Source organism: Salvelinus alpinus, chromosome 15, assembly GCF_045679555.1.
Source record: "Salvelinus alpinus chromosome 15, SLU_Salpinus.1, whole genome shotgun sequence".
Taxonomy (NCBI): domain Eukaryota; kingdom Metazoa; phylum Chordata; class Actinopteri; order Salmoniformes; family Salmonidae; genus Salvelinus; species Salvelinus alpinus.
In genome coordinates this window covers 21,853,684-21,874,144 of record NC_092100.1, presented here as the reverse complement: position 1 = coordinate 21,874,144, position 20,461 = coordinate 21,853,684, and the positions used below count along the sequence as shown (strand labels likewise).

The following is a 20,461-nucleotide window of genomic DNA, read 5'->3' as shown; positions in this document are numbered from 1 at the left end:
GAGTGTTCATTCTTGTAATAAAGAAGAATGTACGCATACCACGCTGTGCCTTGGTCTCCTCCTTTTGACGGCCGTGACAATTAGTCTGACATTTCACATTCTTAAAATAAAGTGATGATCCTAACTGACCTAAGACAGGGAATTCTTACTTGGATTAAATGTCAGGAATTGTGAAAAACCTGAGTTTAAATTTATTTGGCTGAGGTGTATGTAAACTTCTGACTTCAACTGTATGTGTAGGACCAAAAACAGTGACAAAAGCTCTGAAGAAAGAAAGAGTTTGAGTCGAAACACTTATTACTCCCTTCAGACACTCTCCAAACTCATGTAAATAAACTTTAAATAAAATACATCATTACTGTGGCATAACTTAACACTTTAAATGTCACACTTGAATAAACAAACACATACCTTTGAGTAGAATTGACCACACCGCAAACATTGGGGGTCCTCAAATGGCTTTCAAACAAATTACTAGCACAGCAACAACACATCCATAAACACACAAATAACCCTTAAGTATACTGACCAAAAATATAAATGTAAAATGCAAAGATTACAGTTCATACAAGGAAATCAGTCTATTGAAATTAATTAGTTTGGCCCTAATCTATTGATTTTACATGACTGGGAATACAGATATGCATCTGTTGGTCACAGATACCTTACAAAAAAGGTTGGGATGTGGATTGGAAAACCAGTCAGTTTCTGGTATGACCACCATTTGCCTCATGCAGCGTTACACATCACCTTCGTATAGAGTTGATCAGGCTGATGTTGTCCCACTTCTCTTCAATGGCTGTGCGAAGTTGTTGGATTTTGGCGGGAACTGGAACATGCTGTCGTACACGTCAGTCCAGAGCATCCCAAACATGCTCAACGGGTGACATGTCTATTGAGTATTTGTATTTCTTATGGATCCCCATTAGCTGCTGCCAAAGCAGCAGCTACTCTTCCTGGGGTTCAGCAAAATTAAGGCAGTTAGCAGGCCATGGAGGAACTGGGACATTTTCAGCATCCAGAAATTGTGTACAGATCCTTGTGACATGGGGCCATGCATTATCATGCTGAAACATGAGTTGATGGTGGTGGATGAATGGCACTACAATGGGCCTCAGGATCTCGTCACAGTAACTCTGTGCATTCAAATGGCCATCGATAATGCAATAGTGTTCCTTGTCTGTAGGTTACGCCTGCCTATACCATAACTCCACCGCCACCATGGGGCACTCTGTTCATAACATTGACGTCAGCAAACCGCTTGCCCACACGACACCATACACGTGGTCTGCGGTTGTGAGGCCGATTGGACGTAAGGACAAATTCTCTAAAACGAATTTGGAGGTGGCTTATGGTAGAGAAATTAAACATTCCAATCTCTGGCAACAGCTCTGGTGGACATTCCTGCAGTCAGCATGCCAACTGCACACTCCCTCAAAAATGTAGACATCTGTGGCATTGTGTTGTGTGACAAGACAGCACATTTTAGAGTGGCCTTTAGAGTGGCCTATGCATACAGCCCATCATGTCCAAACCGATGCTGACATAAGGGAGCCACCTGAAAATGTAGCCAAACTTTAATGAGACGTTTTATTACATAAACTCAACATGCAATAATTTCAACGATTTTACTGAGTTACAATTCATATAAGTAAATCAGTCAATTTAAATAAATTCATTAGGCCCTAATCTATGCATTTCACATGACTGGGAAGATGCACAGCCATGGGTGGGCCTGGGAGGGCATAGGCCCACCCACTTGGGAGCCAGGCCCAGTCAATCAGAATGAGTTTCTCCCCACAAAAGGGCTTTATTACAGACAGAAATACTCTCCAGTTTCATCAGCTGTCCGGGTGGCTGGTTTCAGACGATCCCGCAGGTGAAGAAGCCAGATGTGAAGTTCCTCGGCTGGCGTGGTTACACGTGGTCTGCGGTTGTGAGGCCAGTTGAACGTATCGCCAAATTAGCTAAAATGACATTGGAGGTGGCTTATGCTAGAGAAATGAACATTCAATTACCTGGCAATAGCTCTGGTGGACATTCCTGCAGTCAACATGCCGATTGCATGCTACCTCAAAACTTGAGACATCTGTGACATTGTGTTGTGTGACAAAACAGCACATTTTAGAGTGGCCATTTATTGTCCCCAGCACAAGGTGAACCTGTGTAATGAGCATGTTGTTTAATCAGCTTCTTGATATGCCACACCTGTCAGGTGGATGGATTATCTTGACAAAGGATAAATGCTCACTAACAGGGATGTAAACAAATTTGTGCATACAATTTGAGAGAAATACACTTTTGGTGCTTATGAAACATTTCTGGGATCGTTTATTTCAGCTCATAAAACATGGGACACAATTTACATGTTGCGTTTATATTTTTGTTCAGTGTTCATAAGTCTCACCTGCAGTACTAGCAAAAATGGTTTAGTATGGGTACTAGCTGGTCATGTCTAGAAGCGTTACAGCTTCGGTCAAATTGATGTCAAAAGTAGATTTTTTTCTTCTTGCATTTTAGCTAACCCTTTTCTTAACTTTAATCTCATTCACCTAACTTGATACGTTCATTTTCATAACCTGCTGCATATGTTCAATTTTGACAAAAGTGTTGCGCTTTCTAGATAAAGTCGTACTAGGTGTATTTATACATTTTTAATGTTCATCCCTAATTAGGATCCACTGAGAAACACTGACACACACTTTGGTTCCGGTCACCTTAAAACCAAAGTTTGTAAATTATCTTTGCTAAAACGACAAAATATAGCGAACAGACTAAGCGTCTTGTCACTTTGTATAAGAAACTACAACTCCCACAATAATAAGCCCAGTTACAGTGTGATTGGTTTGGACAACTGTGAAAGTCGTCTACGTGTACTTAGCTTTATGATACAGTATCTATAAAAGTATGATTTTATTGCTAAGCAGGTGCAACTATTTATTTTCTACATTAGAAAAGACATTATTGCGATTAAGGTATATTTTTACTAGGCGTCTTCCACCACTTTTGGCATAGTTTGTAACGGGATCCCAAGAAATCGTGAACAGACATCTATTCGAGCCAATGAAACCGCTTGTTTTCTGTGGTTTGTGGAACCCAAATCCAGGCCTGCCTACAGTAGCATAATGTCATCAGCTCAGAGACGGAAAAGGAAGCGTTTCCCCCCCCCTAGTTAAATGAAAGTCAATGAATTAAGAAGACCAGACCCATCTGCTATTGCATTGGTGTCAGTTAAGTAGACCTGAACTTACAATTGATGTTCAATGGTAAACGGACAGAGTGAACAGTCTTAATTTATCTGCCATCTTTGATCAGCTGTCAAGACACTTAAACTACACGCGTGTGTCGCTAACACTACGAAAATTGACTTCAGTTCGTTGAAGAGATGGTGAGTAGCTAGATGTTTTATCTGTGTCCACTTGCAACCAGTATGTAGAGCTTCGCTAGCTAATTCAAATGCCTGTAGTTATAGCGTTTAGCCTCTACCGCAGGTACATTTTGGCTACAAAATAGCTAGGTAGCTAGCTTAGAAATGTCAGCTACCGGTAAAATGTCGTTACTTGTCACAGTTACTGCTTCAGGTTCTCTTCAAATTGAGAGCTGGCTATATGTCAGTTTGAAGTTAGCATAAATTGCCCTTGCATTCTATTAGCCATGGACACGTTGCACACCGTTAGCTAGGTTACTTGGGCTGCTAGCATGGATGGTAACCTTCACAGCCAGCACTTCCCCCCCATGTCATGGCTATCTTGGGTGATTTCTTTCCTTGGCTTAAGAGGACTTGGTTCCTTCCTTGAAAAGTTGAATGGCTGACAGTTGTAGGAGGGCACCCCCCCACTCTCGACACGTGTAGTAGCGACACCTTTGAGACACGCAGCAGTTGTGTCGGTTGAAACAATTCTCAGGAAACTCCATGTTGGTTGTCTACAAACGTTGGGTTGACCCCTTTTTGTACTGTAGCTACTTTGATTAACCAGGTGTGTGTCTGTCTGTCTGTCTGAACAGGCGCTAATTGGAGTGCAGCTGGTGGTCAGCTTGCTGGTTGCTAGCATCATGCAGAGAATGACTCCACACTGTTCTTTTGCTCGCTGGCTTCTATGCAATGGCAGGTAAAGTAATGTACACAAATGTCATGCAGAAGTGGATTTGGAGATTGGGTGTAGAGACATCCTGATAGTGGTTAGGGTTTGGAGTTATTCCTTGTCAGATCATGAGGGCAGGAGAAACTGCCTAATCATAGTGAAAAGATTTGAGTTAAACAACAGTCATACTACTAGCCAACTACTTGCAATGTGTATATATGTTTAAAACAAATATAACTTGATCCTTTCAGTCTATTCCGGTTCAAACACCCCTCTGAAGGACAGCTGTGTGCCCTGGCAGGCAAACAGATGCCCAGCAAGCCCAGCAGGAGAGACAGGTGTGAGCTGAGGGGGCATGATGATACAGTACAACTGGTGTCTTTTCTTTTGTATCACTGTTATGATAGTAGACTGTGCTGTTACAGAGAAGGTTTGCTGACTTCTTCTTTGTAGGAGACAGAATGGGGACAGCAAGCCTCTCACAGTGCCGAAGGACATCGACCTGAACTTGGAAAAAGCTCCAATTGGCCTCCTTGATGCCCTTGGTAAATAAAACAAAAGCATGACCACTACTGCTGACTGAAATGCCCTCCAAGCCCTTGCATTTAGGCCTTATCTTTTCCTTACAATATTTTTGCTTTGTCTCTCCTTTCCCATTCTCAGTACTGCGATTCTTCCTGGAGTACCAGTGGTTGATTGACTTTGCAGTGTATGCGATGGGCATCTACCTTTTCACCGAGGGCTACTTCTGTGTAGTTGACCCTGCCATGGAGGTCCACATTGGGGCCTTCTGGTGTGTGCTGACTGTTCTCTGCTGCCTGTATCCTTCAGTTCACCTTCTCTGAGATCCCATAGTTGTATTACAATTTTAACTTGAAAATGGAATTGAACTTATTCCTAAGAAGACTGAAGTTGTACTCACTGTACTTGTCAATGTTATCACTATGTAAAAACTGTTAGTGTCAATTTCTACAAAGTGGGCCCCTTGTATACATCAATAACCCTATGAAAGTCCCGCCTACTTCCTGTTGCAAGTCCCATACTGTTTTTGAATGGGCTTCAAGCTTATAATCAAAATCATGAAAACGTGGTCATTTTAACATACAGTATGTAAAATGATATTTGTATTTTTGAATTAATTTGCTTCAACCTAATGCCTTTCGTGAAGGTTTTCGATTATGGGAAAAAAATCTAAATTCTGTCAAACCTTCATGAAAGGCATCAGGTAGAAATTAATCCACAAATATAATTTTACATATATCTTAAGTGACTACGTTTTCATGAATTTGATAATATAAGCTTGACGCCCATTCAAAAACAGTATGAAACACCCAAACATGCACTGTTGCCAAAAAAACACTCAGATGCACCTGTTGTGCTCCTCCTTGATTGGAGTTGTTTGTTGAGGGACTGCCCGATTGTCCCTGTGTTGCCCTTAACCCTCTCTCACAGGAAAACCCTCCACTCCCTGATGGGCCACTATTTCCGGTCTGACGAGGGGGGTGAGCGTTCGGTGTGCTTGGCCTTTGGTTTCCTATCTCTGCTGGTGGCCATGTTGGTGCTAGTGGTCAGAGAAGACTACCTGGAGTTTGGCCTGGAGCCTGGTATGTCCACTACACTAACCCCTACTACAGTAGTCCCATGGGGATGTACACTGTGTGTACAAAACATGAAACACTTTCATAATATTGAGTTACACCCCCCTTTCCCCCTCAAAACAGCCTCAATTCGTCAGGGCATGAACTCTACAAGGTGTCGAAAGCGTTCCACAGGGATGTTGGCCCATGTTGACTCCAATGCTTCCCACAGTTGTCAAGTTGGCTGGATGTCCTTTGGGTGGTGGACCATTCTTGATACACAGGAAACTGTTGAGTGTGAAAAACCCAGCATCGTTGCCGTTCTTGACACACTCAAACTGGCGCACCTACTACCATACCCGGTTCAAAGGCACTTAAATCTTGTCTTGCCCATTCACCCTCTGAATGGCACACGTACCGTTGAAGTCGGAAGTTTACATACACTTAGGTTGGAGTCATTAAAACTCGTTTTTCAACCACTCCACACATTTCTTGTTAACAGACTATAGTTTTGGCAAGTCGGTTAGGACATCTACTTTGTGCATGACACAAGTCATTTTCCAACAATTGTTTACAGAAAGATTATTTCACATATAATTCACTGTATCACAATTCCAGTGGGTCAGAAGTTTACATACACGAAGTTGACTGTGCCTTTAAACAGCTTGGACAATTCCAGAAAATTATGTCATGGCTTTAGAAGCATCTGATAGGCTAATTGACATCATTTGAGTCAATTGGAGGTGTACCTGTGGATGTATTTCAATGCCTACCTTCAAACTCAGTGCCTCTTTGCTTGACATCATGGGAAAATCAAAAGAAATCAGCCAAGACCTCAGAATTTATTTTAGACCTCCACAAGTCTGGTTCATCATTGGGAGCAATTTCCAAACGCCTGAAGGTACCATGTTCATCTGTACAAACAATAGTACGCAAGTATAAACACCATGGGACCACGCAGCTGTCATACCGCTCAGGAAGGAGACGCGTTCTGTCTCCTAGAGATGAATGTACTTTGGTGTGAAAAGTGCAAATCAATCCCAGAACAACAGCAAAGGACTTCTTGAATATGCTGGAGGAAACGGGTACAAAGTATCTATCTATATCCACAGTAAAACGAGTCCTATATCAACAACCTGAAAGGCCACTCAGCAAAGAAGAAGCCATTGCTCCAAAACCGCCATTAAAAAAAGCTAGACTACGGTTTGCAACTGCACATGGGGACAAAGATCGTACTTTTTGGAGAAATGTTCTCTGGTCTGATGAAAGAAAAATAGAACTGTTTGGCCACAATGACCATCGTTATGTTTGGAGGAAAAAGGGGGAGGCTTGCAAGCCGAAGAACACCATCCCAAACGTGAAGCACGGGGGTGGCAGCATCATGTTGTGGGGGTGCTTTGCTGCAGGAGGGACTGGTGCACTTCACAAAATAGATGGCATCACGAGGGAGGAAAATTATGTGGATATGTTGAAGCAACATCTCAAGACATCAGTCAGTAAGTTAAAGCTTGTTTGCAAATGGGTCTTTCAAATGGACAATGACCCCAAGCATTTCCAAAGTTGTGTCAAAATGGCTTAAGGAGAACAAATTCAAGGAATTGGAGTGGCCATCACAAAGCCCTGACCTCAATCCTATAGAAAATTTGTCGGTAGAACTGAAAAAGCGTGTGCGAGCAAGGAGGCCTACAAACCTGACGCAGTTACACCAGCTCTGTCAGGAGGAATGGGCCAAAATTCACCCAATTTATTGTGGGGAACTTGTTGAAGTCTACCTGAAATGTTTGACTCAAGTGAAACAATTTAAAGGCAATGCCACCAAATACTAATTGAGTGTATGTAGACTTCTGACCCACTGGGAATGTGATGAAAGAAGTAAAAGCTGAACTAAATCATTCTCTCTAAAATAAAGTGGTGATTCTAACTGACCTAAGACAAATTTTTACTCTGATTAAATGTCAGGAATTGTGAAAAACCTGAGATTAAATGTATTTGGCTGAGGTACAGTGGGGAGAACAAGTATTTGATACACTGACGATTTTGCAGGTTTTCCTACTTACAAAGCATGTAGAGGTCTGTACTTTTTATCATAGGTACACTTCAACTGTGAGAGAAGGAATCTAAAACAAAAATCCAGAAAATCACATTGTATGATTTTTAAGTAATTAATTTGCATTTTATTGCATGACATAAGTATTTGATACATCAGAAAAGCAGAACTGAATATTTGGTACAGAAACCTTAGTTTGCAATTACAGAGATCATACGTTTCCTGTAGTTCTTGACCAGGTTTGCACACACTGCAGCAGGGATTTTGGCCCACTCCTCCATACAGACCTTCTCCAGATCCTTCAGGTTTCGGGGCTGTCGCTGGGCAATACGGACTTTCGGCTCCCTCCAAAGATTTTCTATTGGGTTCAGGTCTGGAGACTGGCTAGGCCACTCCAGGACCTTGAGATGCTTCTTACGGAGCCACTCCTTAGTTGCCCTGGCTGTGTGTTTCGGGTCGTTGTCATGCTGGAAGACCCAGCCACGACCCATCTTCAATGCTCTTACTGAGGGAAGGAGGTTGTTGGTCAAGATCTCGCGATACATGGCCCCATCCATCCTCCCCTCAATACGGTGCAGTCGTCCTGTCCCCTTTGCAGAAAAGCATCCCCAAAGAATGATGTTTCCACCTCCATGCTTCACGGTTGGGATGGTGTTCTTGGGGTTGTACTCATCCTTCTATTCCTCCAAACACGGCGAGTGGAGTTTAGAGCAAAAAGCTCTATTTTTGTCTCATCAGACCACATGACCTTCTCCCATTCCTCCTCTGGATCATCCAGATGGTCATTGGCAAACTTCAGACGGGCCTGGACATGCGCTGGCTTGAGCAGGGGGACCTTGCGTGCGCTGCAGGATTTTAATCCATGACGGCGTAGTGTGTTACTAATGGTTTTCTTTGAGACTGTGGTCCCAGCTCTCTTCAGGTCATTGACCAGGTCCTGCCGTGTAGTTCTGGGCTGATCCCTCACATTCCTCATGATCATTGATGCCCCACGAGGTGAGATCTTGCATGGAGCCCCAGACCGAGGGTGATTGACCGTCATCTTGAACTTCTTCCATTTTCTAATAATTGTGCCAACAGTTGTTGCCTTCTCACCAAGCTGCTTGCCTATTGTCCTGTAGCCCATCCCAGCCTTGTACAGGTCTACAATTTATCCCTGATGTCCTTACACAGCTCTCTGGTCTTGGCCATTGTGGAGAGGTTGGAGTCTGTTTGATTGAGTGTGTGGACAGGTGTCTTTTATACAGGTAACGAGTTCAAACAGGTGCAGTTAATACAGGTAATGAGTGGAGAACAGGAGGGCTTCTTAAAGAAAAACTAACAGGTCTGTGAGAGCCGGAATTCTTACTGGTTGGTAGGTGATCAAATACTTATGTCATGCAATAAAATGCAAATTAATTACTTAAAAATCATACAATGTGATTTTCTGGATTTTTGTTTTAGATTCCGTCTCTCACAGTTGAAGTGTACCTATGATAAAAATGACAGACCTCTACATGCTTTGTAAGTAGGAAAACCTGCAAAATCGGCAGTGTATCAAATACTTGTTCTCCCCACTGTATATGTAAACTTCTGACTTCAACTGTACACAATCCATGTCTCAAAGCTTAAAATGTATTCTTTAACCTGTCTCCTCCCCTTCGTCTACTCTGATTTGAAGTGGAATTGTGGCATCAATAAGGGATCATAGACTGACCAGGTGAATCTGTCATGGAAAGAGCAGGTGTATGGGATCAGTAATATGCCAAATGTATTGTGTATACCCGTTCATCGCCCAAATAAGGCATTGACTACTTTTGCGGTGAGCTTTACGAATGGGTGTACACCGTAATAGTGTTGCAAATATAGAGTAATCTAGGGTTTCGATTCTTTACATTGGACATACTATGGTTACACATATGGTTAACATTATGGTTACCATACTATAATTTCTGCAGCCTTGAAAGGCAGGCATCAACATGGCCGAACGAGAGGCTGCCAGCGATTTATAGAAATCGCTTCCTACGGATACAAACACTTTTTCCCCCTACGACTACAAATCGCTTTCTAAGTTTGATAACTTTTTGTATTTTTCTTGTCAAATCCCTGACTAAATTCAGGTGACCTAAGCTCTTCCAAATATGGAGTTGCAGGTTTGCCGTATCTGTCATGTTTGCGCATATCTCTATGTGCAAATCTTTATGGCAGTCATTTCCTTAAGGTTCTTGGAAATGACCTGCATATCTGCTGTTCTAAAAAAAATTCTAATCCCATATATCGATATACAATTCAAAAGGTGTTTGTTTTTGGATAGTGATTTACATTTGTGCGTTGGTACTTATTTGTACAGATCATGATATACATAATGCATGCTGTGTGTTCACAATACATTTGGCATGATATTGATCCCATACAGGTGTTCCTAATGTTCTGTACAGTGTGTTTGTAATAAATAATATATATATATATCACTTAACAGTGATTTGTTTAGTTAATTTGATCATTTTTATGCTTTTGTATTGCAGGTTTTAACAGTCTTTTTAACAACCTTGAGGTTTTCGCAAAACAGCAAGGCTTTGCTGAGTGGTCGTAAGTATCTCTTCATTGGACAGTTTAAATTTATTTAAAATAAATATGTAAATCACAACTTGGGTCCATAGAATAGTAGCCAGTCATTCATGGACTGATGATATGCTTTTAGTGATCTGTGTGTCGGCAAATGTTCTCTCTAATGTTTATTATATTTGGGCTCCCATCAGAGTCCCGGTGACCAAGCTGACTGTGAAGTTGGGTCTGGCTGCCATCTGTGCTTTTATTGGTGCTTTGCTGGCCTTCCCTGGCCTCCGCCTAGCCCAGACCCACCTGGACGCAGTTCAGATGAACTCAGACCGCCCATTCATCCAGTAAGAACACTAACACAGATTTAGCTGTGAAACCAAATAACCACTTGGCTCCGCTAGTAATGTCTTCCTGTTCGGGTGTTGTTTTCTGCTCCCTGTAGGATTCTGTTGCACATTAGTTTTCTGGCTCCAGTGGTGGTGATCGTGTTGTGGATCAAACCCATCGCTAGGGACTTCCTGGGGAACGCTCCAATGGGGAAGACCTCAGTCACGCTGTAAGTGTGTGTCTTGGTACTCTATATGTACAAAAGTGTGTGGACACCCCTTCAAATTAGTGGATTCGGCTGTTTCAGTCACACCCGTTGCTGACGTGTATAAAATCGAGCACAAAGCATGCAATATCCATAGCTAAACATTAGCAGTAGAATGGCCTTACTGAAGAGCTCAGTGACTTTTAACGTGGCACCGCCAAAGAATGCCACTCTTCCAACAAGTCAGTTCGGTCAACTGTACGTTCTTTTATTGTGAAGTGGAAACGTCTATGAGCAACAACAGCTCAGCCGCGAAGTCGTAGGCCACACAAGCTCACGGAACAGGACCACCGAGTGCTGAAGCGCTTAATTGTCTGTCCTCGGTTGCAACACTCGCTACCAAGTTCCAAATTGCCTCTGGAAGCAACGTCAGCACAATAACTGTTTGTCTGGAGCTTTATGAAATGGGTTTCCATGGCTGAGCAGCTGCACACAAACCTAAGATCACCATGCGTAATGGCAAGCATCAGCAGGAGTAGTGTAAAGCTTGCCGCCATTGGACTCTGGAGCAGTGGAAACTGCCAACTGTAATGTCTGGGACTGTTTTTCATAGTTCGGGCTACGCGCCTTAGTTCCAGTGAACGGAAATCATATCGCTGTAGCATACAATGACATTCTAGACGATTCTGTGCTTTCAACTTTGTGGCAACAGTTTGGGAAGGCCCTTTCCTGTTTCAGCATTACAATGTCCCCATGCATAAAGCAATGTCCGTACAGAAATGCTTTGTCGATCGGTGTGGAAGAACTTGACTGGTCTGCACAAAGCCCTGACCTTAACCCCATCGAACACCTTTGGAATGAATTGGAATGCCGACTACAAGCCAGGCCTAATCGCCCAACATCAGTGCCCGACCTCACTAATGATCTTGTGGCTGAATGGAAGCCAGTCCCCGCAGCAATGTTCTAACATCTAGTGGAAAGCCTTCCCAGAAGAGTGGAGGCTGTTATTGCCGCAAAGGGGGACCAACTCCATGTTAATGCCCATGATTGTGGAATGAGATGTTTGACGAGCAGGTGTTCACATATTTTTGATCATGTAGTGTATGTATATACTTGCTGTATTCCACTCTTGTGCATCCCCTGATTTCCTATACTTCAATGATGAAATATTACAATTATGACTTTTTGGCACCCTTGTGCTCATTCCTTGTTAGGGCTGTGGCGGTCATGAAACTTAGTCAGCTGGTTATTGTCATGTAATTGACTGCTGGTCTCACGGTAATTAACATCAGCACGTTTAGCGTCTCCACACATACAAGTCGCTGATGCTAGCCTTTGGAACATTTCAGTACATTTTAAAGAGGTTTAACAAATCCATTTAATATACACCATCTCAATAAATCCATTATTTATTTTAGGTAGGTCTAAAGAAACATATTAAGAAAATGTACAGTATTTCAGAAGAACCGATTATGAGTGGGCCTACTGTATGTTTTCTGTCCATGCATAGGTTCTAGGATAGTTAATTTAGCAGACAAGATATGCTTTTTAGTCCTGTGCCATTTTATATTATATGATTTTATAGTAAAAAATTATATAATAGAAAGGATATTTTTCCCATTCCGGAGCTGAGTGCACATATGGAGTGTACAAGTGATAATTTGAAAGGTCCTATACTTTGATTTTAGAGTTAATCTAGTTTTGAATAATACAAACCTTTAGAATGTCTAACATTTATGGGCTGCATGATGCAACTATAGACTATTGATGATTTGAGAAAGTATCAAAAAAAGCTTGCACTCTGTTCTTTGCCTCAGGCTGCACATGCTGTTCTCATTAAACTTTAAACATCGAACTATTCTCAATTAACTAATGTCATTTGTTTCAATTTATAATGGCCCATTATCAAATGGGCAGGGGGGAAAAGACATCTCCGTATGCACTCGAATAACGAATGAAGGCCGCTTTCCCGCGGTTCGTTTTGTAACCATGCCAGGTAGACTTCTCTGGTTTTATAGCAGCGCATGTGCTTAATATAAGCAGCTGAGAAATAAATATATTAGCAGCTTGGATCGTCTTTTTAGTGGCAACCATCAAAGCTCTGCTTTCACACAGGATTGCATATAGAGATGTCTGAGCTTATAACACTTATTTCACTCCAAGCAACAGCCACTGTTTGAGGAGCATGCAAATCAAATCAAATGTATTTATATAGCCCTTCTTACATCAGCTGATATCTCAAAGTGCTGTACAGAAACCCAGCCTAAAACCCCAAACAGCAAGCAATGCAGGTATAGAAGCACGGTGGCTAGGAAAAACTCCCTAGAAAGGCCAAAACCTAGGAAGAAACCTAGAGAGGAACCAGGCTGTGAGGGGTGGCCAGTCCTCTTCTGGCTGTGCCGGGTGGAGATTATAACAGAACAAGGCCAAGATGTTCAAATGTTCATAAATGACCAGCATGGTCAAATAATAATAATCACAGTAGTTGTCGAGGGTGCAACAAGTCAGCACCTCAGGAGTAAATGTCAGTTGGGTTTTCATAGCTGATCATTAAGAGTATCTCTACCGCTCCTGCTGTCTCTAGAGAGTTGAAAACAGGAGGTCTGGGACAGGTAGCACGTCCGGTGAACAGGTCAGGGTTCCATAGCCGCAGGCAGAACACTTGAAACTGGAGCAGCAGCACGGCCAGGTGGACTGGGGACAGCGAGGAGTCATCATGCCAGGTAGTCCTGAGGCATGGTTCTAGGGCTCAGGTCCTCCGATCGAGAGAGAAAGAGAATTAGAGAGAGCATACTTAAATTCACACAGGACACCGGATAAGACAGGAGAAATACTTCAGATATAACAGACTGACCCTAGCCCCCCGACACATAAACTACTGCAGCATAAATACAGGAGGGGTCAGGAGACACTGTGGCCCCATCCGATGATACCCCCGGACAGGGCCAAACAGGCAGGATATAACCCCACCCACTTTGCCAAAGCACAGCCCCCACACCACTAGAGGGATATCTTCAACCACCAACTTACCATCCTGAGACAAGGCCGAGTATAGCCCACAAAGATCTCCGCCACGGCACAACCCAAGGGGGGGGCGCCAACCCAGACAGGAAGATCATGTCAGTGACTCAACCCACTCAAGTGACGCACCCCTCCTAGGGACGGCATGGAAGAGCACCAGTAAGCCAGTGACTCAGCCCCTGTAATAGGGTTAGAGGCAGAGAATCCCAGTGGAGCCTCTTGCAGCGTGACAGGTGATATTGCGCCCACACTTTGTATGCCATGGGCTCTCCAACCATGTTCTTGCAGGTCTCTAGTGCTTAATTTGATAAGGCAAGTTAAATCTGTTAAGAAATATAGGTAGTAAAATGTTTTTACAATGAAACATATTTAATTAAACTGACAGCCCCGATCTCTGTGCTCTCGAAAGGAATTAAGGGGAGAGCGAGGAGATGGAATAGCACAGTGGTGAGATTGTGTAAGCTAAAGGAAGTGTCAGCCTATTCATTATGAAAATATAACATACAAATTCACAAATTGTAGGCTAACTGTATGCTGCCTTGCACAATCAATGAACCAACAGTATTGCCTAGGCCTATATGTTCTTTCCAAGACTCATGGATAGCATAAGGTAACCGGTCCATCCAGTATCCATAATTATACAGTCCACACTCAAAGGTGACTAGTATAATGTGTTTAATTTTGGAGTATAGGCTAGACCAATTATATACCAAAGAAATCTTAAATATGTATACAAATATATATATATATATATATATATACACAAAAATAAAGAATTCTGCCATGTGTAGTAAGCGGTAGGCTATTAGCTATGTATTGTATAAGGAAAAATCATTTTCATTCAGGGGTTCTTCGGGCTTGGGCTCATAAGCCTATATGTATCCATAAGGTCTAATATGTGTATGGGTGTTTTGAATTGATCATCACCTTAGAAAGCACTGTCCACTTCATTGTTTGGCTTCGAAACAACATTCACAATGACCATGTTTTCGACTCAGTTTCAACCTGTTATTGAATTTCTTTCTTCAAATTGATCGATCAGTGAGGTGGGTTTTAAAAACTGTTTTGATAAGTGTTTGATATGATTTGAGATCCAATTTGTATTGATGTCAGTGGTTAGAGGGACTATAGAGATCAGAGTACACGGCCATTAGCAGTTGGGTACTAACAACACATGTCCAGAATGCATAAGAGGAGATTAATGTGACCCAATGGTCATGTGGAATTTGACTGCGGTCATGACTGCCAGTGTGGCGGTATTGCAGTCACCGCAACAGCTCAACTCCTAGTGTTGACGTCTCTGTGTGTTATCCCAGTATGTCAAGCGCAATGTTTGACAGTGTTCGTCTGTGGGCGGTGGTGGTGCTGTGCTGCCTGAGGCTGGCCCTGACCCGCTACCACATGCAGGCCTACCTCAACCTGTCCCAGAAGTGGGTGGACCAGATGAAGAAGGAGGCAGGACGCATCGCTGCTATCGACATCCAGAGGAAGGTAAGATGCCTAAACCTCTAAACCAGCCATTTTGTTTTTTCGAAATACCGACAATATGATTTTCAATACTGTTTAAAAAAAAGTTATGCATGCATACATACACTTTTTTTGGGTGGAGGGGTTGGGCTGGGGCGTGCTACGCCACTGCTTAAACTATAAGGTAAGTATAACTATAAGAAATCTAAGGTGTCAAATTATCTCCAGCTCAGGGCTCCAGCTATGCATTTGCTTTGCTAACTTTCTAGCTAAGTGGCTAGTTGTCAAGATCAAGCTTCTTGCTTACAGCAGAGACATACAATCTCTGTTGGCTCAAGATCCCTGTTGCCTAAATCGTTTTAGAAATAGCGCCCCTTGTGTGCACTTCCGGTAATACCGTATACCCTGGTGTGGTACAGAAACGGTTTGAAAATATGGGTACCACCCAACCTTAATTGACAGAGGAAACCTGTATCCATGAGTCTTTGTTGTCCTTCCAGGTGACCCGTGTGTTCTGCTACCTGACCATAGTCACCCTGCAGTACGTGATCCCTGTTCTACTCCTCCTCTTCTCTACCCTGGCTCTGAAGGTCCTGGGTAAGACATGTACAGCACCTAACAACATAAGCAACAACTCTAATCTCAGTGAGGCCTTCAGTGACTGCTGAGAATCTGCATTATACAATTTAAAAATGGGGAGTCATGATAATTTACCAACAGCTTCACCTTAATAATGCCTGATGTTACAGGTAACTGCCAAAATAAAGGAAACACGTGTGTAAATGAGGGATGCAAAGTATATTGAAAGCAGGTGCTTCCACACAGGTGTGATTCCTGAGTTAGTAAAGCAATTAATATCCCATCATGCTTAGGTTCATGTATAAAAATGCCCAGTTGCCCATTATTTGGGCTACCATGGCTAGAAGAGCTCTGTGACTGAAAGAGGGATCTCAAAGGAGCATGGGTATGTTTTTTTATTTTTATAGAATGTCACATTTAGAAAATCTAGTATGCTTTAAATGACATTGTTATACTCATTTCGGCTTTTCATTTAGTAGACTTTGCTGTACACTTTTGAGGAAGAGAATCCTCTTTCCAGACTCACGCTTGTTTGATAATCCGTTGATAGAGAGAAAAAGGGACCCGCTGTACCCAAATGAACAAATGGCGGGAATCAACGCAATTGTGCGTTAGATGATACATTCTCAGGATTGGTGAGCCTATTTTGTTGATATTTCTTGGTTACTGTGTTCATTTTGACTAAACAGTACGTTCTGAAGAGGTGTGTGTGTATATAGTACGATTAGTACATTTACATTTAAGTCATTTAGCAGACGCTCTTATCCAGAGCGACTTACAAATTGGTGCATTCACCTTATGATATCCAGTGGAACAACCACTTTACAATAGTGCATCTAACTCTTTTAAGGGGGAGGGGGGGGGGGGTTAGAAGGATTACTTTATCCTATCCCAGGTATTCCTTAAAGAGGTGGGGTTTCAGGTGTCTCCGGAAGGTGGTGATTGACTCCGCTGACCTGGCGTCGTGAGGGAGTTTGTTCCCTCACAGTATACGCTACTGGTCAAAAGTTTTAGAACACCTACTCATTCAAGGGTTTTTCTTTATTTTTACTATTTTCTACATTGTAGAATAGTAGTGAAGACATCAAAACTATGAAATAACACATGGAATCAAGTAGATTCTAGAGCGGTGCCTGACGTGGTTTTCCACCACTATCAACAAAACACCAAATTATGGACTTTCTCATGGAAGAATGATGTCGCATCCCTCCAAGAGTTCCAGACACTTATAGAATCTATGTCAAGGTGCATTGAAGCTGTTCTGCCTCATGGTGGCCCAACACCTTATTAAGACACTTTATGTTGGTGTTTCCTATATTTTGGCAGTTACCTGTATATGTAGTCTATAAGTTGTTCATTTAGAATGTCTCATGTGGTAACGGCCTTCGTTCCTGCTGTGTTTTTGTTCTGTATGTCAGGTGACTTCTCGTGGAGTGGTGCGGAACAGGCTCCGGGGGTGACTCCTGCCCTGGTAATGCCCACGGTCACTCCCGTCCTGCCAGGGCTGGAGGAGGACGAGGATGGGGTGGAGTACATGGAGGAGGACATCCAGGCCACGGTGGCTCGTCTGACAGAGGGCTTCTCAGCCCTGCGCTCCGTCCTCACCCCCCTCTTCTTCAGAGGCCTCTTTGCCTTCCTTACCTGGTGGGTGGCCGCCTGCCAGGTCATCAGCAGCCTGTTTGGCATCTACTTCCACCAGTACCTCATGCAGAACTGAGGAAGAATACACAGAACTACACTACCCACAATACCTAGCTAACACAAGCCCAGTGTGATGTAGGCAGGTAAACCTCTTTAACACAACAGAAGGACAGGATGGGTGCTCTTGTCTTACTGTAACTAAGGACATGTGAGGGTTTCTTCTGACACACTACTACTTTGTTGTCCTGTGGGACACAGATGATGTTGCCTGTGACTGCCTGGGGACTATGATGGAGATGCAGTATAATGGGGACTGAACTCTGTCCCTTGCTACTTAACACATTTCTCTTAAGCCCAGTGTTAACCTTCTTAATTTTTCATCACACAATATTGTTAAATGCTGCAAATGAGACTTTACTATTAGGAAAAAGGTACCACTACACTACAGCCTAGTTTGCTATTAGACAGATTCAGAAGCTCTTGATGCTTTTTTTTTATTTTCGTTATATTTTCTGCTATATACCGTACCGATTGTCATGAACCCATGGAGTTCAGTCTATTTAGCAGTCATCACCACTTGTGTATGGATTGATCAAACTCGGGCCTCGCCTGTTCATTCTCCTTAATCATTTATACCCACCTTTAAAACGAAGCACTGAGGATCAGTTACTGTGTTTATTTAATGAAGGGATTCAAAGAAGAATTACAAGTGCCTGGAAACTCAGGGATTTTAAGTCGATGATAAGATCTCCTTTTTTCATTAAATGTTTTTTTCTCTGTAAAATGGTAGACTGGTGATAGACATTTATCTGTATCATTGAATAACACTCCAGCCCAGACTGGATTTGGCCAAATTTACTTGTTATCAACCATCTTTCAGTCTCAACAAAGTTTGTTAGTTGTTTGAACAAGGTACTTTGTCTTTTATTGCTGCCAAACTATAATTCACAGATGTAGGTTTAGAACAAATCTCGCTTAAAACTTCAACCTAGGTCTGAAATGCGTTGCTGATTGTAAGGTCAATGGTTTGTTTTTTATTTATTTATTTGCCCCTGGTCATATTATGTTGGAAAGGTGCAGGTGTCGTGCTGCTGTTTGGGTCATGGTTTATGGCACGTGTGATTTATTTGATTGAATGTTCGCTAATCATTTCACGGTGTGTGGTTTGTATGAAGATGCTGTTTTTACAATTAAGAGACTTCTGAATGCATGGCGTTAACTTTTTAGTTGTGTACAAGTGTTTTATTTGGTTGTGTGGCTTAATAAAACAATAATTGAATATTTTTATGATTCTTTTCCATCTTTAGTTTTAGTATGCCAAAATCACATGTTTTGATTATCCCAGCAAAATGTACATTTCAGATTTTATTTTCTCCCAATGACTTATTTTCTTTATTATAAAGCGTAGGAGATAAGGGTGATAAAAGATGGGGGTCCTTCAAAGTTAATAATTTGACAAAAGACCATGCATGACAATGGTTTGTAGCTGCTGAATTGGGCATTCACCTCTGACCTTAATCATTGATAATTGCCCTGCACTAATTCTGTCTCAACAATCTGATATAGACAAATATTTTTTTGTAAATATATTTAGATTTTTCGATTTTAGTATGTGTAATATCATATAGCTTTGTAGCAATGTGATGCAGTGCAACGTGTCACAGATGTAATGCCAACTTGTCAAATTTCTCAAATGGTATATTTTTGTGGATATCACTTTTTGTGAAATAATATTGGTAAAAATCAGCTTGCTTTTGTATAGCTCTAAGGAACATGACCTTCCCTCAGATGTGACACAGCCAGAAAGGCCCGTGGAGCGTTCGTCTGAGCTGACATGATTTATTGAAGATATTATTTGACTTCCTGATCCAGTCAAAACCCACAAAGATGCCCAATTTAGGGAGGGACTGACTTATCTGAGCCTTTATGTTCTGGTGAGGTGGGAATGTTTCATTGGAGGATATCGATGGTGCTCAAGCACAGAACTAGATGGGACCAGATAACACCTTGGAACCTTGTGTTATGGATGGCTGAGATTCTGATCTTGAATGTTTGTTTCACAAACAATCTTTTACTGTTTGACAACATATTTTTATGTGATATGATTTTTTATAATTGTTGAGTGAAATTTCTGAAAAAGTTGTTTCCCCACTTGTTTTATCTTGTCATGCATTTGCCTTGATGCTTTTCAGATCACAGAGCATTTTACAATGATGTCAAAACAGCTATTATGAGTACTTTGACTTCCTTCTGAGAATTTTCTACCTAACCCTCTATTGCCCCTACTGGTATAAGGCCTATATAAAATGTATGTGGTGGGGCTTGCTTTCCTCTTAAGGCCAGGCAGATGCAGGCCTTTACTGGCCTCTGACAGGTCTGGGAGAGTGTCTGGCTTAATGAACTGGAAGGTGACAGGGTTGACATATCTATATAATCACATTAATTATGTGCATGTGTTTGGAGGCCCCCAGTCTGCAGCCTGCAGCCACCATGGCTGTTGCTATAGGGACCAGGCAGCGACCAGACAACGGAGGCCTCAGTCATGCCCTGCAGACTGGCCCTATCCTCAGGGGAGCTGCCCAGACACCACCCCTGTGACTCTTTTCATTTGGGGAGCAGAGGCCATGCTGACGGGTGGGAGAGGGATAATTCTAGCCAATTTCATCCTGGTTATTCTAAATTGTAGGGAAATGCTCTAGAGGGAAGAACATATTCACTGTATGTGATGTTCAGCTGTGATTGTAAGGCATTTTGTATTGTATGCACACTGTATAAAGCTTGTCTGGTTTTATAATGTTCCTTACATTTTACATTTAAGTCATTTAGCAGACGCTCTTATTCAGAGCGACTTATTCTTGTTCCCTCAGTTGGAACCTAGTGGTTTGACATGATAGTGAGTGACTAGATGTATTCAATGGAACAATCTAGATAAATAAATGGACATATGAAAGATACACGTAGTAGATAGCATTTTATC

At 42.2% G+C, this 20,461-nt stretch overlaps 1 protein-coding gene across 1 annotated transcript; it reads left to right on the top strand.

Moving 5' to 3' along the window:
* Positions 1–3,174: 3,174 nt before the first annotated feature.
* On the top strand, positions 3,175–18,767 carry LOC139539719 (transmembrane protein 161A-like). Its single transcript, XM_071342917.1, has 12 exons — positions 3,175–3,388; positions 4,006–4,109; positions 4,334–4,420; positions 4,536–4,627; positions 4,746–4,902; positions 5,535–5,686; positions 10,211–10,274; positions 10,445–10,588; positions 10,687–10,800; positions 15,114–15,288; positions 15,765–15,861; positions 17,262–18,767. Exons 1-12 carry the CDS (start codon positions 3,386–3,388, stop codon positions 17,558–17,560), a joined length of 1,488 nt encoding a protein of 495 aa, XP_071199018.1. The 5' UTR covers positions 3,175–3,385; the 3' UTR covers positions 17,561–18,767.
* Positions 18,768–20,461: the final 1,694 nt, after the last annotated feature.

What these genes read in the sequence shown, in the direction of transcription:
- LOC139539719 (XM_071342917.1), top strand. An exon ending in AAGCCCAGCAGGAGAGACAG is followed by an intron (nt 4,421 to 4,535) that starts GTGTGAGCTGAG and finishes TCTTCTTTGTAG; the next exon opens with GAGACAGAATGGGGACAGCA. An exon ending in TGGCCTCCTTGATGCCCTTG is followed by an intron (nt 4,628 to 4,745) that starts GTAAATAAAACA and finishes TCCCATTCTCAG; the next exon opens with TACTGCGATTCTTCCTGGAG.